We start from the raw sequence: 21,778 nt of genomic DNA on the forward strand, positions 1-21,778 counted from the left end.
TGGGGCTGAATGGCGATGTATGTATTATCGTAGTATATTTATTTACTTATTTATTTAACTCCAACTTATACATCTCCTGGTAGATGCGCCGCGCTGGCGAAGTAATCCTGATGACGAACAGCACCCTGGTGGTGCAGATCTTCTTCCTAATGGCCAGCTTTCTGCTCGCTCACAAACTCCTCACGCAACGGCAGGACGCGTCAGCTGTCAGCACTTTCTTCAAAACTATGATCAATAGGATTATCAGGTGAGCGAAGTTTCTTTTTCTCAGATTCGCGCAAATATTTGATAGAAGCAGACGTTACTTTGCGGAATTCCATGATTATATTATGAAAAAAGAATTTCGAAATACTAAACGTTAAATAAATTTAGCAACTTCACTTCTATCCCGTTCTCTTGCTCTAAGTCCTTTCTACAAAGGTTGCCTGTAAGAGCTTTCTTGCAGCAATAAGGCCGCTTTTGCATGTGTACATTGTTTACTGTTTTATTAATGTTTCTTTTCCTATATGTATGTTAACATATTCGGAGGCACTAATAAAGTGGGAGGGGCTTAGATAGATAAGGTGGAGGTTTAAATGGCGAAGCATTTGAAGAATTCTTCCGTTCCAACATCTCCCGAGGATGCTCCGGTTTCGGAGCGAAACGTGCGTAAAGTGTACATTGGCGAATCCCAGCATGTACCTCCAACTTTCGAAGTTATGTAAGTTTTGAGTAATTAAAACATCACTTGTTTTAACGGTGAAGGAAAACATCGTGAGGAAACCTGTATGCCTGAGAGTTCTACATGGTTTTCTCAAGGGAGTGTGAAGTCCACCAATCCGCATTGGGCCAGCGTGGTGGACTACGGCCTTAACCCATTCTCATTGTAGTGGGTTGATATGATGATGACCTTGCTGTCAAAAGTCTTAACTAATAACTTTTGACAGCTATGCACTAGCGCATTACTTATGACTCCAGGCTCATAAGTAATACGAAATATTAAGTGTAACTTAGCTTTAAATAATTTTATGTTTATACTTTTAAAGGTTTATATTACCCCTTATTATTTATGTTATTGCCCCTTATCTAGCTGTAATTTTTAATGAATGTGTTGATATGGGTATTTTTCCGAACCTAATGAAATGTAGTAAATTAATACCCCTTTTTAAATCCGGTCATAAAAATGACCTTAACAATTACAGGCCTATTTCAATCTTGCCAACTCTTAGTAAGGTCTTTGAAAAAATTATACTTTATCAACTTTTAAATCATTTTAATGTAAATAACTTACTTCATCCGGAGCAGTACGGCTTCACTAAAGGTCGTAGTACAACGGATGCAGGCGCAACACTCATAAAGCATATTTACGATGCCTGGGAACGTTCGCAGAATGCCATTGGTGTTTTCTGTGATCTGTCCAAAGCATTCGATTGCGTTGAACACAAAACGTTGTTATTAAAACTAAGCCACTATGGCATCAAAAACGTTGCACTCAATTTAATTGCCTCTTATCTAAGTGATAGAGTTCAAAGGGTATGCGTAAAAGACATAAAGTCTAAGGGATCATCTGCCTTAATGGGTGTCCCACAAGGCTCAATTTTGGGTCCCTTATTGTTTCTGGTGTATATAAATCTGCCACACCATGTCAGGGGCACTTGTGAGATTGTACTGTTCGCAGATGATACATCTCTCATTTTTAAGACTGATAGAAACAAAGATAATTTTGACGACGTAAACCGTGCTTTGTCACATGTGTCAGACTGGTTTACTGTTAATAACTTACTTTTAAATGCAAAAAAAACTAAGTGTTTGGAATTTGTTTTGCCTAACGTAAAAAAAATTGATAAAAACATCATAATAAATGGAGAAACACTTGAAATAGAAAACTCCACTGTTTTTCTAGGAGTGACCCTAGATTGTAAGCTACAGTGGGGTACCCATATAGAAAGCCTAGCGAGTAAACTCAGCTCAGCTGCATATGCAATCAGGAAAATTAGACAGCTTACCGATGTTGAAACAGCTAGGCTTGTTTATTTCGCATACTTTCACAGTATTATGTCCTATGGGATCTTGCTGTGGGGAAAAGCTGCAGATATTGAAAGTATATTTATACTACAGAAAAGAGCCGTACGATCAATATATAAACTTGGATCACGCGAATCGCTTCGTGAAAAATTTAAACAAATAGGTATTCTTACAGTAGCTTCGCAATACATTTATAGTAATATAGTCTTTGTGAGGCAAAATATTAATCTTTATAAATCAAAAGCTGAAATTAACAATCGACTTACCAGAAACGGTCATAAATTAGTGATATCTGCATATCGTCTGCGAAAGGTGCAGAACTCCTTTGTGGGGTTGAGTATACGCTTTTACAACATGATTCCTAAGGAAATTCTTGACCTACCAATGCATACATTTAAAAAATGTGTAAAAACGCATCTAGTACAGCGAGGTTACTATACATTTGATGAATTCCTCAATGACAAGGTAGAATGGAAGCAGCCAGCCTCGCTCTCATCTCCCGCAAGATAGCAAAATGATTGTAAATGTTGATGTTGGAAAAGAGCAACTACTGAGTTTCTTGCCGGCTCTTCTCGGTAGAATCTGCTTTCCGAACCGGTGGTAGAGTCACACAAACATGCATACTTGACGTTTCAAAAGTGCTTATAAAGTAGGCCTACTTGAAATAAATGAATTTGAATTTGAATTTGAATTTGAATTATTAATCGAATAATAATTAACTTTAAAAAATCAGTAGGCATTCCTAGGTTTAGTGGAATAAGGCGATGTCTAGTTTTAGGGAAAACGGTCAGCCTAGCAAACGAAGTAAAAGTTTAAGCGGGCGATGCAAATCGATGGGTAGTAGGTTTAAAGTTTGAATTAAAATTCAAATCTTCTTTTATCTTACGAGCATAATAAAACATAACAAGTTTCGTGCTTCAATCTGCCATTCAAGTTATAACAACACCCTAATTATATATTATTTTTCCTTTTCATACAAAATGTCAGAAAATTAAGGAATCAAAACTGTGAAATTAAAAAAGAATATCAACTTAAAATTAAATAATATAAAGTAAACCAAAATATAAAGCAAGAAACACACTTATTTAAACCTTTAGTTTTAGACATCGTCTAGTCTACTGAATAAAACTGACCAAACATAAGCCATTCAATAATTTTAATCTTAAATTTAGGCAGAGGTATGTCAATTAAAGTATTTGGTAATTTGTTATAAATTGTTTATGAAGTTAGGTTTATATACTATAAAACAAGATGTACGGTAGAAGTCGTGGGGAACCGCTAGCATTTACATCAACTTCTATGAAGTCTATCAACTCTCTTATCTTAACGAACTTTCATGTTAAAAACTTGACCGAGTTACTTAACGATACTTACATTGGTTGCCTGGAAGAAATCACTTTGAAGCGATAATACCGCCAAATTATAGACGTTGTTTCTTATACTTTTCTTTTCTCATGTACTTTTGCGGTGTGCAATAAAATTCTATTACATATCAATAATATTACATGCTTGCGACAAAGGGTTGAGACTTGATTTGAGGGAACAATTAGAAATTATTAAACATAGGAATGGGAGGTTCGAATTACTAAACGAACAAATAAATTTATCAACTTCACCTCTATTGAACATATTCAGAGGCACTAATGAGGTGGGGGTCAGAAAGGTATAAAAGGCGACACATTTGGCGAATTTTTCATCGTTTGCTGCGAGCGTTTCTCACCGATCGCACATTTCGCTATCGTCTCGACGGTACGCTCTCTTCCCCTAGACCTATACGAGCGGGAGTCCCTCAGGGCTCCGCGCTCTCCCCACTTCTATACGCGCTCTTCACGAGCGACATTCCCCGCGACCTACCGGTGACGGTCAAACTGGCCCAATTCGCCGACGATACCGCTCTCTTTGCGACCGATCCCACAAAGAGCAACATTGCAAGTCGACTCCAAAAGGGGCTCCACCTGCTGGGCAAGTGGTTCCGCCTCTGGAGGATCGAGGTTAACCCCGAGAAGAGCGCAGCGGTGCTCTTCACGGGCAAACCGAGAGGCCGCTTACACCGGCCGCTTCACGGTAAACCCCGCAGAGGTCACCCTCTACGGGCGTCCCATACCCTGGCAAGACAAAGCCAAATACCTGGGAGTAACGTTCGATCATAGAATGAGCTTCACCGCACACATTCGCAAGGCCCGCAACAAGGCTGCGTATGTGATGGGTCGTCTCTATCCGATGATTTGCCGCAAAAGCAAATTATCCCTCCGTCACAAGGTAACCTTGTATAAAACGTGCATACGTCCCATTATGACATACGCCAGCGTCGTATCGCCCATCGCCCTCACAGCTCCTACAGGAGCTTTCAAGTCCTGCAGAACAAGTTTATGCGTATGACCACGGACAGTCCGTGGTTCATGCGCAACGTAGATCTCCACCGAGACCTCGATCTTCCCACCATAGCTCAGTACATGAAATCATTATCAAAGACCTACTTTGAAAATGCAGTCCGACACCCCAACCCCCTAGTGGTCGAGGCGTCCACTTACACCCCCGTCCCCGACGTCGAGCTTAAGCGGCGACGTCCGAAGCATGTCCTTGACGACCCTGACGATAAAATAACAACCGACAACGTGTCCCAACAACACACACACACGCAACATACACAGCGTCTTCGCCGGCGAAGACGAGGGCCCCGATTTCTGACGTCATCCGGACGTGGATCCTTACCACGGTCACGGGGGCGTTCGGACTAAACAATGATTAGTCCGAAAGTCCACCAACAGTCAGATTAACGTCGAACCGAGCCGAGGTCCGAGTCCTCGCAGGAGGCACCCTCGGGTCGACGTCTCCCACTCTCCACCCCGATGTCGTCGAGCCCTGGGGCTCTTCTCATGGCGAGCTTTCGCGCTCGCCCCACTCCCCCGGTGACGCCGTAGCAACCCCTTAGGTGGTTATCGGCAAGTGTCCTTCCGAAAAAGCGAAGCGAAAAAGCGAAGCGAATTTTTCACTTAACAATTATTCATTGTAAAGTCAACATCTCCTGATGATGCTCCGGTTTCGGAGCGAAACGTGCGTAGAGGGTATATTGCCGAAGATCTGTTTGGTGTGGGGTATAAGGATTGAAGAAATTATAAATTACACCACACAGATTCTCCTGCTTTTCGCGGAGTATAGCAAATTAAGCTTAATTTTGACAATAAAATTCTATTCATTCATTATTCATACTTAAACATTTGTACCCGTTTCGGGCTATAAACTAGACACGGATTTAAAATCACTAGTTTTAGTAATTTTTTTTTAATCAATCGTGCGTGCTATCTTTGTACCTACTTTTTAAGATCATCGGATCAACTTGCTAAAATCACCTGGGTTTTAGCAAGTGGCGAGTGTGGATTAAAGTAGGAAAATACGCTTTGCAATGCATATTAAAAGAATTTATATTTGAATGCATCTTTAGATAATGTTACAATAAAGCCTAAAATATACTAATTTTGAAGAACGCACGTAAGAACGGACTTGGAATAATACTATTTTTCACTTTTTACATTTGACATATAATCGTTTCCCCCTACAACTACTTGAATGAATGTTCGAGAAGGTAATGCTTCTACTTTTATACGGCTCAGGTACCGTTTACAATGTTGACAACAAAACGAACCAATAATAATATTTTACGATATTAGTTTCCGGTAAGTTATTTCACAAAATATATTGTTATTATTCTATTTGGAAAACATTAATTATTTACACAAGTATTATAACGATTTATATAAAGCAAAATAGTACTATTAAAGCAATTCTATATTAATGAATCTTCTAGTGACGTCACAACATGTTTATGGCGTAGCGTAGGTATCATACAAATCCTGCCCGTGTTGAGTGGTGCTGTATTTCCATGCTAAAAAGCTAGGCTGATCTTTTAATGAGGTCCAGATTTGTCAATAATTAAATATACTACAACAATACACACACATACCTAAACTTGTTTTTATTTTCTGGCTCGGGCCAAACAAATAAGAATTCTTGTCGGACAAAATTTTAGCCCCGTTTATAAAAGTTAATTTTAAAACGGACAGGTATAATCATTACAGATGATAGATTCGAACTGAAAACTGTGGGTAAATAATAAAAAATAATAAAAATAATAGTAAATAATAAATAAATAAATATTCTACGACAATACACACATTGCCATCTAGCCCCAAATTAAGCGAGATTGTGTTACGGCTTGTAAGATGACTGATAAATATTTTTATGAATAACATACATTAGAAAGAAGAAAGAAAGAAAGAAAGAAAGAAAAATCGTATTTAATGTCACACATTTGTGTAAAATGTTACATTTGTGAAATAAAATAATTGTTAAAGTATAAAAGTTAAAAAAAAAAAAATGTGTGACAAAGGAGCTGGCTCAGTATAGCTGCAAACTAAAACGCGCAGCACTGGTTTCCAGCCAGCCCCAGGTTTAATACTAATAATATACGGATAAGCACCCAGGCACTGAAAAACATTCATGTTCATCACACAAACATTTTCGAATTTCGGAATCGAACCTTGGGCTCAGAAAGCAGAGTTCTCCGACCTTGTCAGATTTTGTCAGTAGGGTGGTAACTAGCCACAGCCTCCCAGACCAGACCAGAGAAAATTCAGAAATTTAAATTTACATGACGGGAATCAAACCCGGGAAAAAAAATCTACTTAAATTCACAGCGCTCGCTGTTGCTCCAGGGACCTACCTGGCGCAACAGCGAGCGTACCTATGACGACTTCGTCATACGTACTATCACTACACGCACTACTTCTATACTACATTAACATACTAGCTACCCGCCCCCGCTTCGCACGGCTGCTTTGTAAATACTAATGTGGGGCAGTTTGGAATGATTAATTATACAATTCCGTAGTAGGTACATTAATTCAATCTATCTCGTAAGGTTTAGCCAGTGTTGTTACGACATCACATTACAAATCTTTGAATTTCTTCGCTTATGTTTACTGTAACATCATGTTGACCACCAATAAAACTTTCTCTTTGATCACTCTATTTATTTCTGAAAACGGCATTGAAATCTGTTGCGTTGTTTAAAAGATTTAAGCGCACAGACAGCGGAAGCGACTTTGTTTTATAATATGTAAAGAAGACATCAATGGGTATCGAATGTTGTCTTCTTTACATATAAACAAAATGTGTATATAAATAGTCGACTTACAAGAAATGGTCATAAATTCGTGTAATAATAAAATAAGAGGATGGTGATAACTTAGTTCGCCTCTTAAACCTAAAGCTACGAGGGTGCCAAACGCGCCCTGGTCTAGGAAGATCCCACTACTAACTTAGCGGGGTAATTATTTTTTTATCACCATCTCAACAACATTAAGCTATGAAGATAGAGCAATTGGCACCCAAGCTTTTTTATCGTTTACGTAATAAATAAATAAATAATAATTATAGGTACTACAACAATAAACACATCGCCATCAAGCCCCAAATTAAGCGTGGCTTGTACTGTGGGTACTAAAATGACTATGTGAATAATATTCATAAATAATTACAATATATAGATAAACACCCAGACACTGAAAAACTTTCATGTTCATCTCAAAAACATTTTTCAGTTGTGGGAATCGAACCCACGGCCTCGGACTCAGAAAGCAGGATCGCTGCAAACTGTGCCAATCGGCCTTCCAAGTAATGCTTAAAATTATATTATTATTGCTTGTGCACTCACTTAGGATTAGCCCCAGCTACTTCGTTGTGCTGTGGTTCGCGTCGTCGTGGTGGGAGCGGCTGGGCGGCGGCCCCCAGTGGAGCCCACAGGTGCGCGCCGAGGCGGCGGTGTGCCGACGCAAGTGGTGGACCCACCTGCTGTACCTCAACAACCTCGTGTACCCCGACGAGAAGTGCTTGATACAGACCTGGTGAGAATTGCCCACTATATTATTTTTAACTATCTCAGAATTTAAGTAGGAGGTCCCGGGTTTGATTCCCGGCGATTAATGTGGGAACCATAATTAGTCCAAAAGTCCACCAAGTCAGATTAATGTAGAACCGAGCCGGGGTCAGAGTCCTCGAAGGAGGCACACTCGGGTCGACGTCCACCACTTCCCCAAGATATCGTCGAGGCCAGCGGCTCTTCTCATGGCGAGGTCTCGCGCTCGCCCGCTCCTCCGTTGACGCCCTAGCAACCCCTCAGGTAGTAATTAAAAAAACATCCTCTCCCGTTTAAAACTAAGTTAATTTTTACGTCATAAAAGATAAAATTAAATTAAAATTAAAATTTTAAGTTTCTAACTCATATAGTTTAGGAATTTGATAGATCAGTCAGTCGGGACAAATCTATATGACTGTAGAGATTATTATCATATGAATTTATTTCTATTTATGATGGTATGTGTACATAGCAAAGCATTAGATATATATCAGTATGCTCTTTCTGTAAGTCCTGTCAATAAAGTTGTCTGTAAAGACACACTCTTTGTCACCCACAGGGAGCAAACTTGGACGCATACTAGATATTATATATTGATACCGTTTATGTATAAATAAGTTGTGGTAACTTCATTGGTTAATTTGATTAAAGAAAAACGTAGATATGCCTCTTATGTGTAAAAGTATTGTTTGTTTCCCAGGAAAAGCGAATTAATAAATAAAATACAACTTGCCTTCCTTATCAGTGGTAGGGACACAATTTACAAAAATCAGACAGACTTGAGGTTTCAAACGCTCTAAGCAGCCTTACTAAAAAAACTAAAAACTAAAAATGATATATTGAAAAAAAACAATCTGCTGAGTTTCTTGCCGGCTCTTCTCTGTGGAATCTGCCTTCCGAACCGGTGGTAGAGTGACTGACAGACAGCCTGATTGGACGTTTCAAAAGTGCATATAACTGGGCCCAGTTAAAGATGATGAAGCAGCCGTACTTGAAATAAATGAAATTTTGAATGTGAATTTGTCAACGCAGGTATCTAGCAGCTGACATGCAGCTGTACGCAGCGGCTTTAGCCCTGACGCTAGCGTTACGTGGACGTCGCGTAGCCGTGCCGGTGTTGGGCGCATTGTTCCTGCTATTAACCGTTATATGCCTGGTTGTGGCGTACGCGTGGCACCTGGTGCCCACGTACGTGGTGCATCGACCCGAGTGAGTGCACTTTGAACCATCATTCCATCCAGTAAACAAAGCCATATGGCGTTGCAAATGACAAAAATTAAGGAAAATCATCTTCATTGTCACACGTTTGTTTAAAATTGTAACATTTATTACTCAACTATAACAAACAATCAAAAAAGGTACAAAATAATGAAGTAAAACAGTAAAATGTACAATTACACAGAATGTAATAAAATAAGCAAAATAACACGAGAGGTAAAAACCATTTAAAGTTGCATAGGTAACGTCAGAATAGTTATGCAGTGTTTTGTCACACTATACTCGTAAGTGAGAGCACCAGGTCATCATATTATGTCTGGTGTCGGTATAAGTGTGGCACCACGTACGTAGTGTACGAGTGGAGCTAGAGCTGGAGAGCTAGGCCTAGACTACAGGGAAAGTAGATCTTGCCAACTCATGTGCCTATAATTACAGCGCTTATTCATCAATCAATCAAATCAAATACACTCTTATTGTACACCAAATACAAAGCAATAAAAAAACACAATCGAAGGTAAGAAAGAAAAGGTACAATATGCGGCCTTATCGCCTAAAAGCGATCTCCACCAGGCAACCTACCAAAGTACACGAAGTTAGGAAGAAGGGTTAGAATGTGCACAAAAAATTATTGAAATAAAAAACATAAATAACAAAATAATAAATTAAATAAAACAAAACTAAACCTTACTTCACATACGTGCACATATAATACAAAAACTATAATAGAATATACTTTATAATATATATAATATATACTTATATGTCATAAAGAAGCCAGAAAGGAAGAGTAGAATAAAAAAAGAAACTGTTTAAAAACAAGCTGAAAAAATGGGGAAAAAGTCAAACAATATAAAAAGGAAACTTTAAATAAATACACATACTACTAAGGTTATAAAAAGTGTTTTATAAGGAGCTGTTTGAAAACGGGTAGAGACTGATATGAACAGGGAGAACCTTTAAAAATCGAACAGCTCACCTTGGGTTTCTGTTAGTTTTTCTCTCCAGCGAGTAAACTGTTGGCTGCGATGGCCAACAGCACGTGCGTTTAATCCTATTTTTGTTTTGGCAGAACATCACCCCTCAGGTTTTAAATTCAGTGATTAAGGATTTATAAAAATCAGTTTAAAATAACTATTGTTGATAAAAATCGTAGCGTTCATTTCGCACGCCAAAGGCTACGATAAATTATCATTTCTCTAAATTGAGTATATCAAGTAATACTTTTTATAGGACGTGGTAGTGTGAATACCCCTTGGCCAAATGATCTAGCCTTTCTGAGAGGTTTGATTGTAGTTGCGAGAATTATCATTCTCAGTCTATCTACTTTTAAAGGTTTTAAGATCAACAAAACAAATTATTGAGATTTTTTCTCTTCCTCCCTTTGAATCTTAAACATTCATGTTTTGTGGCTTACTTGTAGTGCAATAATTAAGACGAGTAAATTTTTTCAGATCGGTTAGGCTCGCATATAGCGGCGACGCGTCTTTCAATGTGCTCTACCAGTCTCCCCTGGGCAACGCCACGGGTGCATTGGCCGGGCTTTTGCTGGCCCACCTCCACCACGCCTTGACAAGGTCTTCGTTGCGCATCGCTGACAACAAAGTAAGTTATAAAAAAATCAATAATGACGTCATAAAAAAAGTGTGTGTAATTATGTACACGCGTGTACTTACAAGATAAAAATATTTTCAAAAATTTTATCTTTCGCCTTTGTACGGTTGTAGAAAAAACGACACCAACAATAGAAAAAAAAGTATTTGATACGTAAGTATTTAAAAGTTTTATTATAGTATCTAGTTAAATAAAGTACTATAAAAAGTGTATTCATTCATACATTAGTTCATTATTTTCTAAATTACTTTATATAATCATATACTCACACAATTATTGTGCATTTAAAAGTTCCGCACGCTGAGTTTTTTTTTATATATAAATTATATAAAAAGACAACACTCAGCACATTGGTGAGAGTTTAAAAAAAATGAAAATCAATAAATGATAGATAAAATAATTACGGAGTACGAATACAAAGGGAGTTAATTTATTTATTTCTTTATTATTTATTATTACTAATAATTAGAAAGGCCAGAAGCCAAAACACTTATTAAAAAAGGAAAAAAAACGAATTAGAAGAATTGGATTAATTGTAAAAAGAAAAATGAACACAATAATAATTACTGATGTAGATTAATAATTATTATTTTGTTATTTTTTTTACAATTAATCCAATTCTTCTAATTCGTTTGTATCTAGACAATCCATTCATCCATTAATATGCGGGGGCGCAGAGGTGATGACATTCAGAGACTGTCGTGCCGTTCTCTGTGACGGCAGAAACGTTAGTGTGTATAACGTAAGCAATGTTTCTTTATTGTTTTTAACTACTTATGGCCTAATAGACGCAAAGACCATAATCTTGTAGGCAGGCAATAACTGAGTATTACAAAACTCGGTAACCGCACGCGACCTACCAACTGCCTTAAGTGCATAATTTACCGGCCTTTCGCGCTGCGTGGGCGCAATCGTGATATATAACCTGCATTGCAATCTCTAGTTTAGAAATTATGGCATTTCATATATCAATTCTTATAAATGATCCACTGGCAGGCACAAATCGCATTTCTTATGAAAGAGATTTGGGATATTACATGAGTGAGAGAGCCCGGTGAGAGAACTACGACTACACTCTGGGGGGGCCGAGTACGAATTCCAGCATGCACTTCTCACTTTTCTAAGTTATGTTCGATGTAACCAATTAAATATAACTAGCTTCAACGATGAAGGAAAACGTCGTAAGGAAACCTGCATGCCTGAGAGTTCTCCATAATGTTCTCAAAGATGTGTGAAGTCCACCACCCCGCACTGGGCCAGCGTGGTGGACTTAACCCCTTCTCAATGTGGGAGCCCGTGCCCTGTAGTGGGCCGGTAATGGGTTGATATGAAGATGATGATTTAAAATACAATTTTAAAGAAACAACCGAGTAAAAATTTAGCTCTTTGTTTTACGCCAAATTTAATGATAAATCTTTTTTGAAGGAACTAACAATAAATCTGGAGCGTCGATTGGTTCGAATTAATAGAGTGCGTTGATTTTTGGACCGGATGTATTAGTTATTGAATTTCATACCTATTCTTAAGGAAAGTTATAGGGCTATCTTACCTCATTCTACGACCCTTTGTCGGGTGATACTACGTAGAATGAAAGGTATTTTACTTATCCGAAGATTGGAAATCGCTATTTGTCAGGAAAGCATGCTTTCACCATACTAGAGTATATATTAGTTTTTTTTTTAATAATTGTTATATTATGTATTATTTTATTTGTGTAATCTAGATTAAGTATTACTATGTATTTTTTTTAATATGCACAACCTGCAGTCTGTTATCCTTTTGTTTTCCTTATCCTAAGGTTGCCTGGAAGAGATCGCTACTAAGCGAGCCTTTTGTATAATGCTTCTGTCTGTGTTTTTTTTATTCTTCTTCTGTATTTTTTTGTGTGCAAATAAAGAGTATTAATAAATAAATAAGTTTATCCGAACTACACTGGACGGAACCCTCGTGGATACACATAACGCGGTTTCCTTACGTGACGATTTCTACCACTTAACTTCTGCCGTTTAGGAACTCCGTTCCAGTAAACATTCTTCTTCTCAGTCGGTTCACTCTTGTCGGAGCGGTCGAGGTCGTCACTAAGTAATCTTGTGCCCTCGATTCTACCTCGGACAACTAGACGTTCAATGTACTCATTGTCTCTTCTTGATACATGGACTAAAGAAAGTGAGAATACGAGCATGTACAATAGGGGGTATAGACGTTGCGCAATGCCAAGTTCTTCAAGAATGGACTTGTTGATCTGTAACGCATTCCAGGGTACTCTGAATATTCTTCTCCAGCACCATATATCAAGAACGAACTGTGCCACTTAACATTGGTATGCTATAAACAGTGTTGACATAGTAGTAGTTGAGTGTATTTTGCAGCAACCCTACTTTCTGAACCCAAGGCCGTGGGTTCGATTCCCACTACTGGAAAATGTTCGTGTGATGAGCAGGAATGTTTTTCAGTATCTGGGTGTTTATTTGTATATTCTAAGTATTTATGTTTGTTATTCATAAAAATAAGTCATCAGTCATCTTAGTACCCATAACACAAGCTACGTTTACTTTGGGGCTAGATGGCGACGTGTGTAGTATATTTATTTATTTATTAGTGACTGAAATTATCACAGCCTAAATTTCCTTGTTCAAGTGTTGCCTAATCCTTTACAATTTTGACCCACTTTAGGTCGCTATTCCTAACCAAGCTAGGTACCTACGCTCGCTAAGGACCTAGGCTGGGTAGAGTCGTAACTAGACTTTCACTCAGTACAGGTTGTTGCGCCACGCGGATGCCAGATCTGCTGTGATCTAAGCAATTACCAACGTTTATGTATTGGGAAATTTACAGGAAACGCGACGTTAAATTAACCTAAACATAGTTTTTTTGCTATCCGCTTTTGCTTATGTGTCTTCTGTCTTTATCAGTCATCATCCAGTACGTTTCCTTTCTCATGGAAGAAATTTAGAGTTGAAACCCGCCACGTTGGTCCAAGGTTAATTACAAATCGTAACGTACCCGTTGTTATATTGGCGACGTGGCCCGCGTGAGTTCCTTAGACCTTAGACCTCTCCCGTATGGAAGGTTATCTCAATGTCTTCGTAACTATGCGACCAACCAACATACTGTAACGGGCTAACAAAATCCTTATAATCTATATTTGACGGCCGATTGGCGCAGCGGGCAGCGACCCTGCTTTCTGAGTTTGGGACTTAGGAAGAGCCGTGGGTTCGATTTCCACAACTGTTTATAAGTATATTATAAGTATTTATGTATCTATTTTTAGCTATCTTAGTACCAATACCACAAGCTACGCTTACTTTGATAAGAGTCAAACGGTTTCTTATTGCTACGCCCTGACATGGCCTCATGACTACGTTTAGGCATGGAGGCAAGTAAATAAATAAATAAATTCTTTTGTTAAAGTCTAATAAATAAATACATTTCGAAGTAGTAAAATTTGAATAAAGACTTTAAGACTATAAAACAAATATGTAGTTAGTTGAAGTACCTAGTGGAGATGAGAGTTATAAGGCGGTAATTAAATCGCGTAACCCGTTATTGCAGTATCACGTAATCATAGTGAATTGCAGTCACTTCCTCTTTGTTTAGTCGGTAAATGGTAATATCTTTTTTGCAACTAACCGTGTGTGATCAGCTAGTGATTACCGATGGAACCTATGTTTTAATAGTAATAATTGACGGACTCATCGCTTATAACAATTTTTAAGTAAAAAACTAGATATCACTTATTGGTTTGAGACTGGTACATTCATCTTAATAAGCTTTGCATGGGAGAAACGATAGCGACATGTCTACTCTAGTAGAAGTCTACTTTGATTTGACGGCGAAGTTCGGCTGTGGAACGAGTTGCCGGAGCCGATCAAAAGACATTAATTGTTCTTAGTTTTAGGCCGTTGTTTAAAAGAGTAGTTAAGGATCTTGAAAAAGTTTAAGTGATATCATTCTCCGCGGCGTAAGCACTTTCTTATCTACGTTTCCCTCTTATCTCTGTTTTATGTGCGTATGTAGTTTTCGCTTTTTGGACTTTTATTAGTGTATATAATAAGTAGAGCAATAGTAGCTTTTAATAATAATCGAACCATGAATCGCTAGGGAATAGCTTGTTTGAACTAGAGAGTAGTCTACGAAAATTTCATACAGTGGAAACAGCAAAAAGGGTCACTTATTTTCTGAAAACGTACATAGAAGTTCATCCTGTTTTTTTCCCGCAAGTATGATGAAAATCGTCTTATGTAAAACATATGGTACATCACTTGTCACACTCTCGGCTTGCTTGGCGCGTTTGCTTTTAAATCACCCGCCTAATACCGCCTCGACTGTAAAATGCAATACTTGATGCACAATCTACTGATATCTATATTTATCCGCCTATAAGTCCGCCTTTGTGAGCTGAAATCTGGTTGTGCAAAGAGAAAAAAAGAAGCGGAAGCGATGCTAGCGCAGTGGGTAGGAGCTCGACATCACTTTCGGAGAGCCGAGTTCGAATCCCAGCACGCACCACTTAACTTTTTTAAGTTATGTTTTAAGTAATTAAAGGTTTGAGAATTCTATGGAGTGCTCCATAGTATTCTCAAAGGTGTGTAGAGTCTATCAATCCGCACTGGGCTAGCGTGGCTACGGCCTTAAACCCTTCTCATTGTAGGAGGAGACCCATGCCCTGTAGAGGGCCATTAATGGGTCAATATTAAAACACATTTAATAAATCGTGGTTACTACACGATTGATGAATTCCTAAACGACAAGGCTGCTTGGAAGCAGGCCCCTCCGCTCTCATCTCTCACAAAACAAAAATTCTAAAGATTGTTAAACTTTAAAATGATGTTGGAAAAGAGCAATCTGCTGAGTTTCTTGCCGGCTCTTCTCAGTGGAATCTGCCTTCCGAACCGGTGGTAGAGTCACTACAAACAAGTGCTTATTAATTAGGCCTACTTGAAATAAATGAATTTTGAACTCTTGTTTTTTTTTTTTTTAATTTGATATAATGATGGACAATCGAGTGATTTTTACTACTACCTCTCTCCAGCTGTTCCGCTGGGCGTCATTCACCGCTGCGCCGGCCGCGCTGTGGTGGGCCGCGCTGTCGCCTCTCACGCTGGGCGAGGGTCCTCCGGGCAGAGCCACTGCTGCGACGCTGGCCGCGCTCGAGCGACCCGTGTTCACGGTGCTAGTGGCGCTGGCATTACTTGGCGCTATGTATGGCATCGAATGTGAGTAACTCACTCAACTGTCCCGCTGGGAGTTAATGATCCTGATGCTTGGGAACGAATGCTTATTGTTTATTAATTGCTTCGTGTACAAACATAAGAGATTACGTGACATACACATTATATATTTGTGTAATGTATAAACATTACACAAAGATATAAATACATCTATTTCTTTGCACCACCTACTTCTTTTCTAAGTTTTTCACATTGCGTCTTTGGTTGCCTGGAAGAAATCGCTCTGTAGCAACATGGCCCCCAAATTGTACCTACTCTCTTGCTCTATGTTTATATCTCTGTAACTACTTTTCTTTGGTGTACCTACAATAAAAGTGTATTCATTCATTCATTTCCCAAACGAGATCTGCTACAAAAAGATCTACTACTATAACACTTTTACTGAAGTTACTTTAAAGAGCATCCACACTTGTATTATAAATTTGAAAGTGTGTTTCTTTGTCCTTACTTTTCGCACTAACTAAGCAACCAATTGACATGTTTTTTGGCATAGAGTTAGTTGGAAGGAGAGTAACATAGGCTTCTTTTTATCCCAGGAAAACCAACGGTCTCCACTGGCTTTGTAAAAAACAATAACAGTTATAGTACTATACTAGCGGAACTGCGCGACTTCGACCGCGAATGAGTCAACTTCAAAAAGTAGTCGTATGTTGTCGCGGACGGTTTAATAGAACTTTAAAGAAACAATTCCGATATACTTTTTATATATTTCCGTCGTTTAACGTAACGTTTACCGTTTCGACAACGATCGAATGCATGCGTACCATTCCAGGATGGTACGCATGCATTCGATCGTTGGCCCATATGCCTTGCGAAGTGCTGTTATCAGTGAAGAGTTATATCTTTTATCTCTGATATTATTTATCAGATCTTCATTAAAATTAGACGATACATGCTTAAAAGTAATACCACACTACTACACTTTCAAATAAATAAAGAATTATTACAATCGATTCAAATTTAACGGAGGTATGAAGTAAAATTGATAAAAAAATTCATCCCATTTCCCAGAGGAAATTTACTGTTTATCGGGATAAAAAGTATCCTATATGTTGACCCGGAATATCAGCTACAACTATACCAAATTTTTATTTGAATCCGTTCAGTAGTTTTCACGTGATGCCCGGACAGACAGACCGACATACAGAAAGACAAACAGACAAAAATTAAATAAAAATCTGTTTCGACTCAGTCTCGATTATAAAGCATCGGTCAAAATTTTCAAAATATATTAAATGTACAGAAGTCTTCCAGTTACAGATTTATTATAAGTATATATATATAATAGATAATAGCTGTAATAGTGTATAACAGGTGTAATAAACGCGGGCAACAGTAGTACCTAATATAATGTTGATTGGACACACAGAGGTGATTTTGGACCTGCCAATGCAGAAGTTTAAAGAATTTGTTAAAACACATTTATTACAGCGAGGTTACTATACAATTGATGAATTTTTTAATGACAAGGTTGCTTGGAAGCATCCGGCTCTGCTTTCAGCTCTCACAAGATAGAAAAATGAATGCTAAAATGCAAAATGTAAATTGTTGATGTTGGAAAAGAGCTACTGCTGAGTTTCTTGCCGGCTTCTTCTCGGTAGAATCTGCCTTCCGAACCGGTGGTAGAATCACTACAAACAGACAGACTTAACGTTTCAAAAGTGCTTATATTAGGCCTACTTGAAATAAATGTATTTTGAATTTTGAATTTTTGAATTTTCATTACACAGCACCCTGGCGGACGTGGCTGTCTCACGGCGGAGCGGTGCTGGCACGGCTGTCGTTTGGAGCGCTGTTGTTGCATCTGCCACTCAACAAGGGTCTGCTGGCTGCCAGACTAGCACCCGTTCAGCTCGACAGGCAGAACGCTGTGAGCATATGCCTATTTATCTTTTTTTAAATCAAAAACTTCTTTAAAAAAATGTACTGCAACAATACACACATCGCCATCTAGCCCCAAAGTAAGCGTACGTTGTGTTATGGGTACTAAGATGACTGATAAATATTTTTATCAATGATATACATACATACTTATAATATACAGATAAACACCCAGACACTGAAAAACGTTCATGTTCATCACAGAAACATGTTCCAGTTGTGGGAATCGCACCCACGGCCATGGCCTCTGAAAGCAGGGTCGCTGCCCACTGGGCCTGTCGGCCGTTCTTTAATCGCTTTGAATTCTTGGTAGGGAAAAGTTATTTCGCTTTACCGATGACCTCGACATGCTCGTGACGTATTGCGCCAGACTATCGACGTGTAGTATAGCGGCCTGCGTACAAGTAAACGCATATAACCGACCTGCTATCTTTATGCGGTATCTAGCCTCCTATCATTAGGATGTAACCGGGTTCTTGGATGGGTTAAATATTGTATTTTGGGATTTTTTTTCAACTGCAGGTTAGCCCTTGTCTGCAATCTCAACTGGTGGTAAGATATGATGCAGTCTAAGATAGTAGCGGGTTATCCTGTTAGGGATAATGGTAGTCATACCCCCTGATCAGTTTCTACATGACATCGCACCCGAACACTAGATCGATTAGCGGCATGTCTTTGTAGCTAGGGTGGTAACTAGCCACGGCCAAAGCCCACCAGCCAAAAAACTCCTGATTCTATTTTTGTAATTCCCATGTTTTTAGTTTCCATTGCTAACGGCAGACCTTTCTGCTTTTGCTTTTTTTCATCACAATTTTGTGCTCGACTACAATCCCACGTGTTGGTGAGTAATGATACATTCTACTGGAACGCTTTTAAGGTGGTTAAACTAGACACGGCAAGCCTGCCGCAAGACCAGACCAGAGAAAATTCAGAAATTATAAAAATATGTTGAAATCGTTTCAGATTTCACGGAGATATGGAAATAACTACCGAGGTATAGAAATCATGTCTTATTTTCTATTCCCATAGATTTTTGAATGGTTCGGCGTAGCAGTAGTTTCGTACATGGCTGCGCTGCCACTCGCGTTGCTGGTAGAAATTCCTGCGCAGCGACTGTATCGGGAGCTGACTGCGCTGCTAACCAAACCGGCGCCGGTGCCTAAGACTGGGATGGATAAGACTGATATGGGTCCCACACAATGTAACAGGACAAATAGCTGATCGTTTAAGAAGATATTTAGGTCTAAGACTAGATTTATATGGGCGATACGTGCGTTTGGCTGACGAAAACGCCATAGTAGAACAAGATTTAGATAGACGCCTAGAACTAAGTTGAAAAACTAAAACCGGATCGACAAGGCAAGAGGGGTGTCAACCAGTGTCTCTCGCGACTTTTACTCTAGCTTGTACAAACGACTCTTGTTTGATTGTGAATTAGCACGCCAGGCGTTCTTGACTGATGAGTCGTAAATTACTACGCCGCTGCAGGTGCGTTTTAACCTTAGCTTAACTCTTTTAAATAGTCTACTACCCTAGATTATCTGTTATCAATTCCGTATAAATTATATAACTTTGGAATCCATGCATTGGATACCACAGTTATATTATGTGCAGTCCACAGAGAAAAACCGATGTTTATTATCTGTCTCGATAAATTTTTGTTTACCCGCGACAAAAAGAATAAAATTAAAGAATTTAAGTGAATTCTGCTGGTTTTTGAGATACAAAATTAGCATGATAATAATTATATACGAAAACAAATACATTAATAATTTAGATGTACACATTTTATAATAAGAAGTTTGTTGTTAATATAATAAGAAGAAAACGTGTGAATGTAAAACTAAAAGACGAAAGGTAAAGTTAAGGGAATTAAAAAAAAATACTTATACATGACTATCATTTTATTGAAACCTTATCACAAATCGGACAGTACCATTCAACTTACAAGTTATATTATCATTTAAATACTCCAGAAAATGTTTTCAACACATACAGAACTGTTGTTTATACATGTAGGACATAGCTTAATACTAGTTTTTGTAGGGTTTGGTTCAAATTAATTAATTAGGCGCATATCCAAAAAATACGAGGATTACACAAGCAGGGGAGGGCAGCTTATGTTTAATAATTGATATTGAAGCCAAAAAGGTATATTTTTTCATTATGAGGGGCCCTTTAAACAAAAATTTCACAAAACAGCAGCCCATGAACTGACCTTAAAAAAATCTCACTTGCCCCCTGCTCGACCAGTAACTGGGTAAGCCCATGTATTGAGTAATGCAACTAATTTCTATTTGTTTTTATATGTTCCTAATTTTCTTTCTTACATACGGAAAGGAGTATAGTAAAGTTAGATTTAATTTAAGTGTAGATCTAATCTTATCGCCGGGAGGGTCCAGAGCCACCCTGCCAACCACCACGATGACCTCCTCCTCTTCCGCCCGGTCTTCCTCGACCAGCCGCTGAAAAAAGAAACAGTTATTTAAACACTATAAATCAATAGATACAATCCTGCTACATATATTAAAACTAATTTGACCCACAAATAAATCAGTGCCATATCTACTGACTACTGTGAAAAAGGTAAACGAGGATGCCTCCTAAAAAGTTTCAAATTTGTATTTAACATAAACTTTTAACTTATAAGAAAAGTCTTATTATAGTAGATCAAGTGTGAAATATTGCTCCAAGTTTCTCAAGGAATAAAAATGATCAAAGGATAAAAATGTATCTTTTCCCACAGCCTTATCAACTCCCAGTGCATAGGAGCACAAGTGGAAATAATATCCAACTAATGTGTCCTATTTCATTTTCCTGTGCTTGATGTTGTCCTGGAAGGTGGACAGGTTAATTATATCCCGTCAGGGGATTTAAAGGGGATATAATTTGGTCCCTCAGGGTGCATTTCAAACTCTCACAAGCTTTACTTTTAAGTTTATGTATGTAACTATTGCTAACATCACACTGTATAAATATTTTTAAGTGTTTACATCAAAAGTGCCAACTATGTGCCGATTTGAACAAAAACATATTTGATTATACTTCGAAAATAAGTTGTTTTTTGACACTAAGTAGTGTTTAATAAATTAAGTTTTATGTATAATGATCTCATTTAGAATATATACCGTTTTGCTGTTATACTAGTCAACTTATATTGCTGGTATAAAAGTCATTATTCTCAGTAGTTTAGAACGTTTCTGGTGTTTCAGAACATATTCTAGAGGGATTCAACGACGCTCAGGATCAAAAGCATTAAGAATAGGATAACCTAGTTCGTTTACAAAATGCCATTAAATCGAGTAAGGAATCAGCTTACTCGAGTAAATTGCATGGCATTTGTTTGTAAACAAGATTACAAACAGTAAATACTTCACAACTAACCATGAGCTCGTATTATAGCACTTTTTCCGCGTCCAGCGGTCGGTTTATTCCCTTGTCGTTTAAACATAGGAGCATTCTTCAACATGTCAGGTAATATAAGGAAACGTATTTTGGACCCTCTTATGTACACATTCTCCAGCTGAGCTACCCGGCCGTCTCTGTACGTGACGGTAACTTGGGTCATCTGGCAATTCATATTATCCTCGGCTTCTATCAATTTACCGCGATACACTTCACCGGTATTAGTTTCACAGGTCACTACATGGCCTTCAGCTTCGTGAAGTACTTTAATAGGAACACCGATAGACATTTTAAATGCCAATATTGATTTCTACGTCAATAAATTTTAATTAATATCTGGTAATCCCCAGATGGAAAAAGATAAAAATTTCAATTTTCACCGACGCCAAAATTTATCAATACAAACAATGGCGGGCGACCAAAGACAAAAGTCATAGAGTAACAATATTTTTTATGAAGTAGCTACCATTTGCACTATCCACAATGAAATTAAGTTACAATAAGTGCCGATTTT

The 21,778-nt window shown here is 38.2% G+C and overlaps 2 protein-coding genes across 2 annotated transcripts in view; one reads left to right on the top strand and one right to left on the bottom strand.

Moving 5' to 3' along the window:
* LOC120627878 (O-acyltransferase like protein-like) overlaps positions 1-19,525 on the top strand; it is a 40,917-nt gene extending 21,392 nt beyond the window's left edge. The window contains exons 6-12 of the mRNA XM_039895995.1: positions 84-247; positions 7,722-7,907; positions 8,951-9,127; positions 10,588-10,738; positions 15,780-15,963; positions 17,709-17,848; positions 18,889-19,525. Of these exons, the coding sequence (XP_039751929.1) occupies positions 84-247; positions 7,722-7,907; positions 8,951-9,127; positions 10,588-10,738; positions 15,780-15,963; positions 17,709-17,848; positions 18,889-19,080 (1,194 nt within the window). The 3' untranslated portion in view covers positions 19,081-19,525. The remainder of the gene's footprint in view (positions 1-83; positions 248-7,721; positions 7,908-8,950; positions 9,128-10,587; positions 10,739-15,779; positions 15,964-17,708; positions 17,849-18,888) is intronic.
* Positions 19,526-19,745: 220 nt separating this feature from the next.
* LOC120628420 (small nuclear ribonucleoprotein Sm D3) lies at positions 19,746-21,689 on the bottom strand. Its single transcript, XM_039896782.1, has 2 exons — positions 21,244-21,689; positions 19,746-20,324 (listed from the first exon to the last, which is right to left on the bottom strand). The coding sequence occupies exons 1-2, from the start codon at positions 21,551-21,553 to the stop codon at positions 20,242-20,244; spliced, it is 393 nt and encodes a 130-aa protein (XP_039752716.1). The 5' UTR covers positions 21,554-21,689; the 3' UTR covers positions 19,746-20,241.
* Between the last annotated feature and the right edge of the window lie 89 nt (positions 21,690-21,778).

The sequence above is a fragment of the Pararge aegeria genome, chromosome 12 (assembly GCF_905163445.1).
Source record: "Pararge aegeria chromosome 12, ilParAegt1.1, whole genome shotgun sequence".
In the NCBI taxonomy this organism is placed as follows: Eukaryota; Metazoa; Arthropoda; class Insecta; order Lepidoptera; family Nymphalidae; genus Pararge; species Pararge aegeria.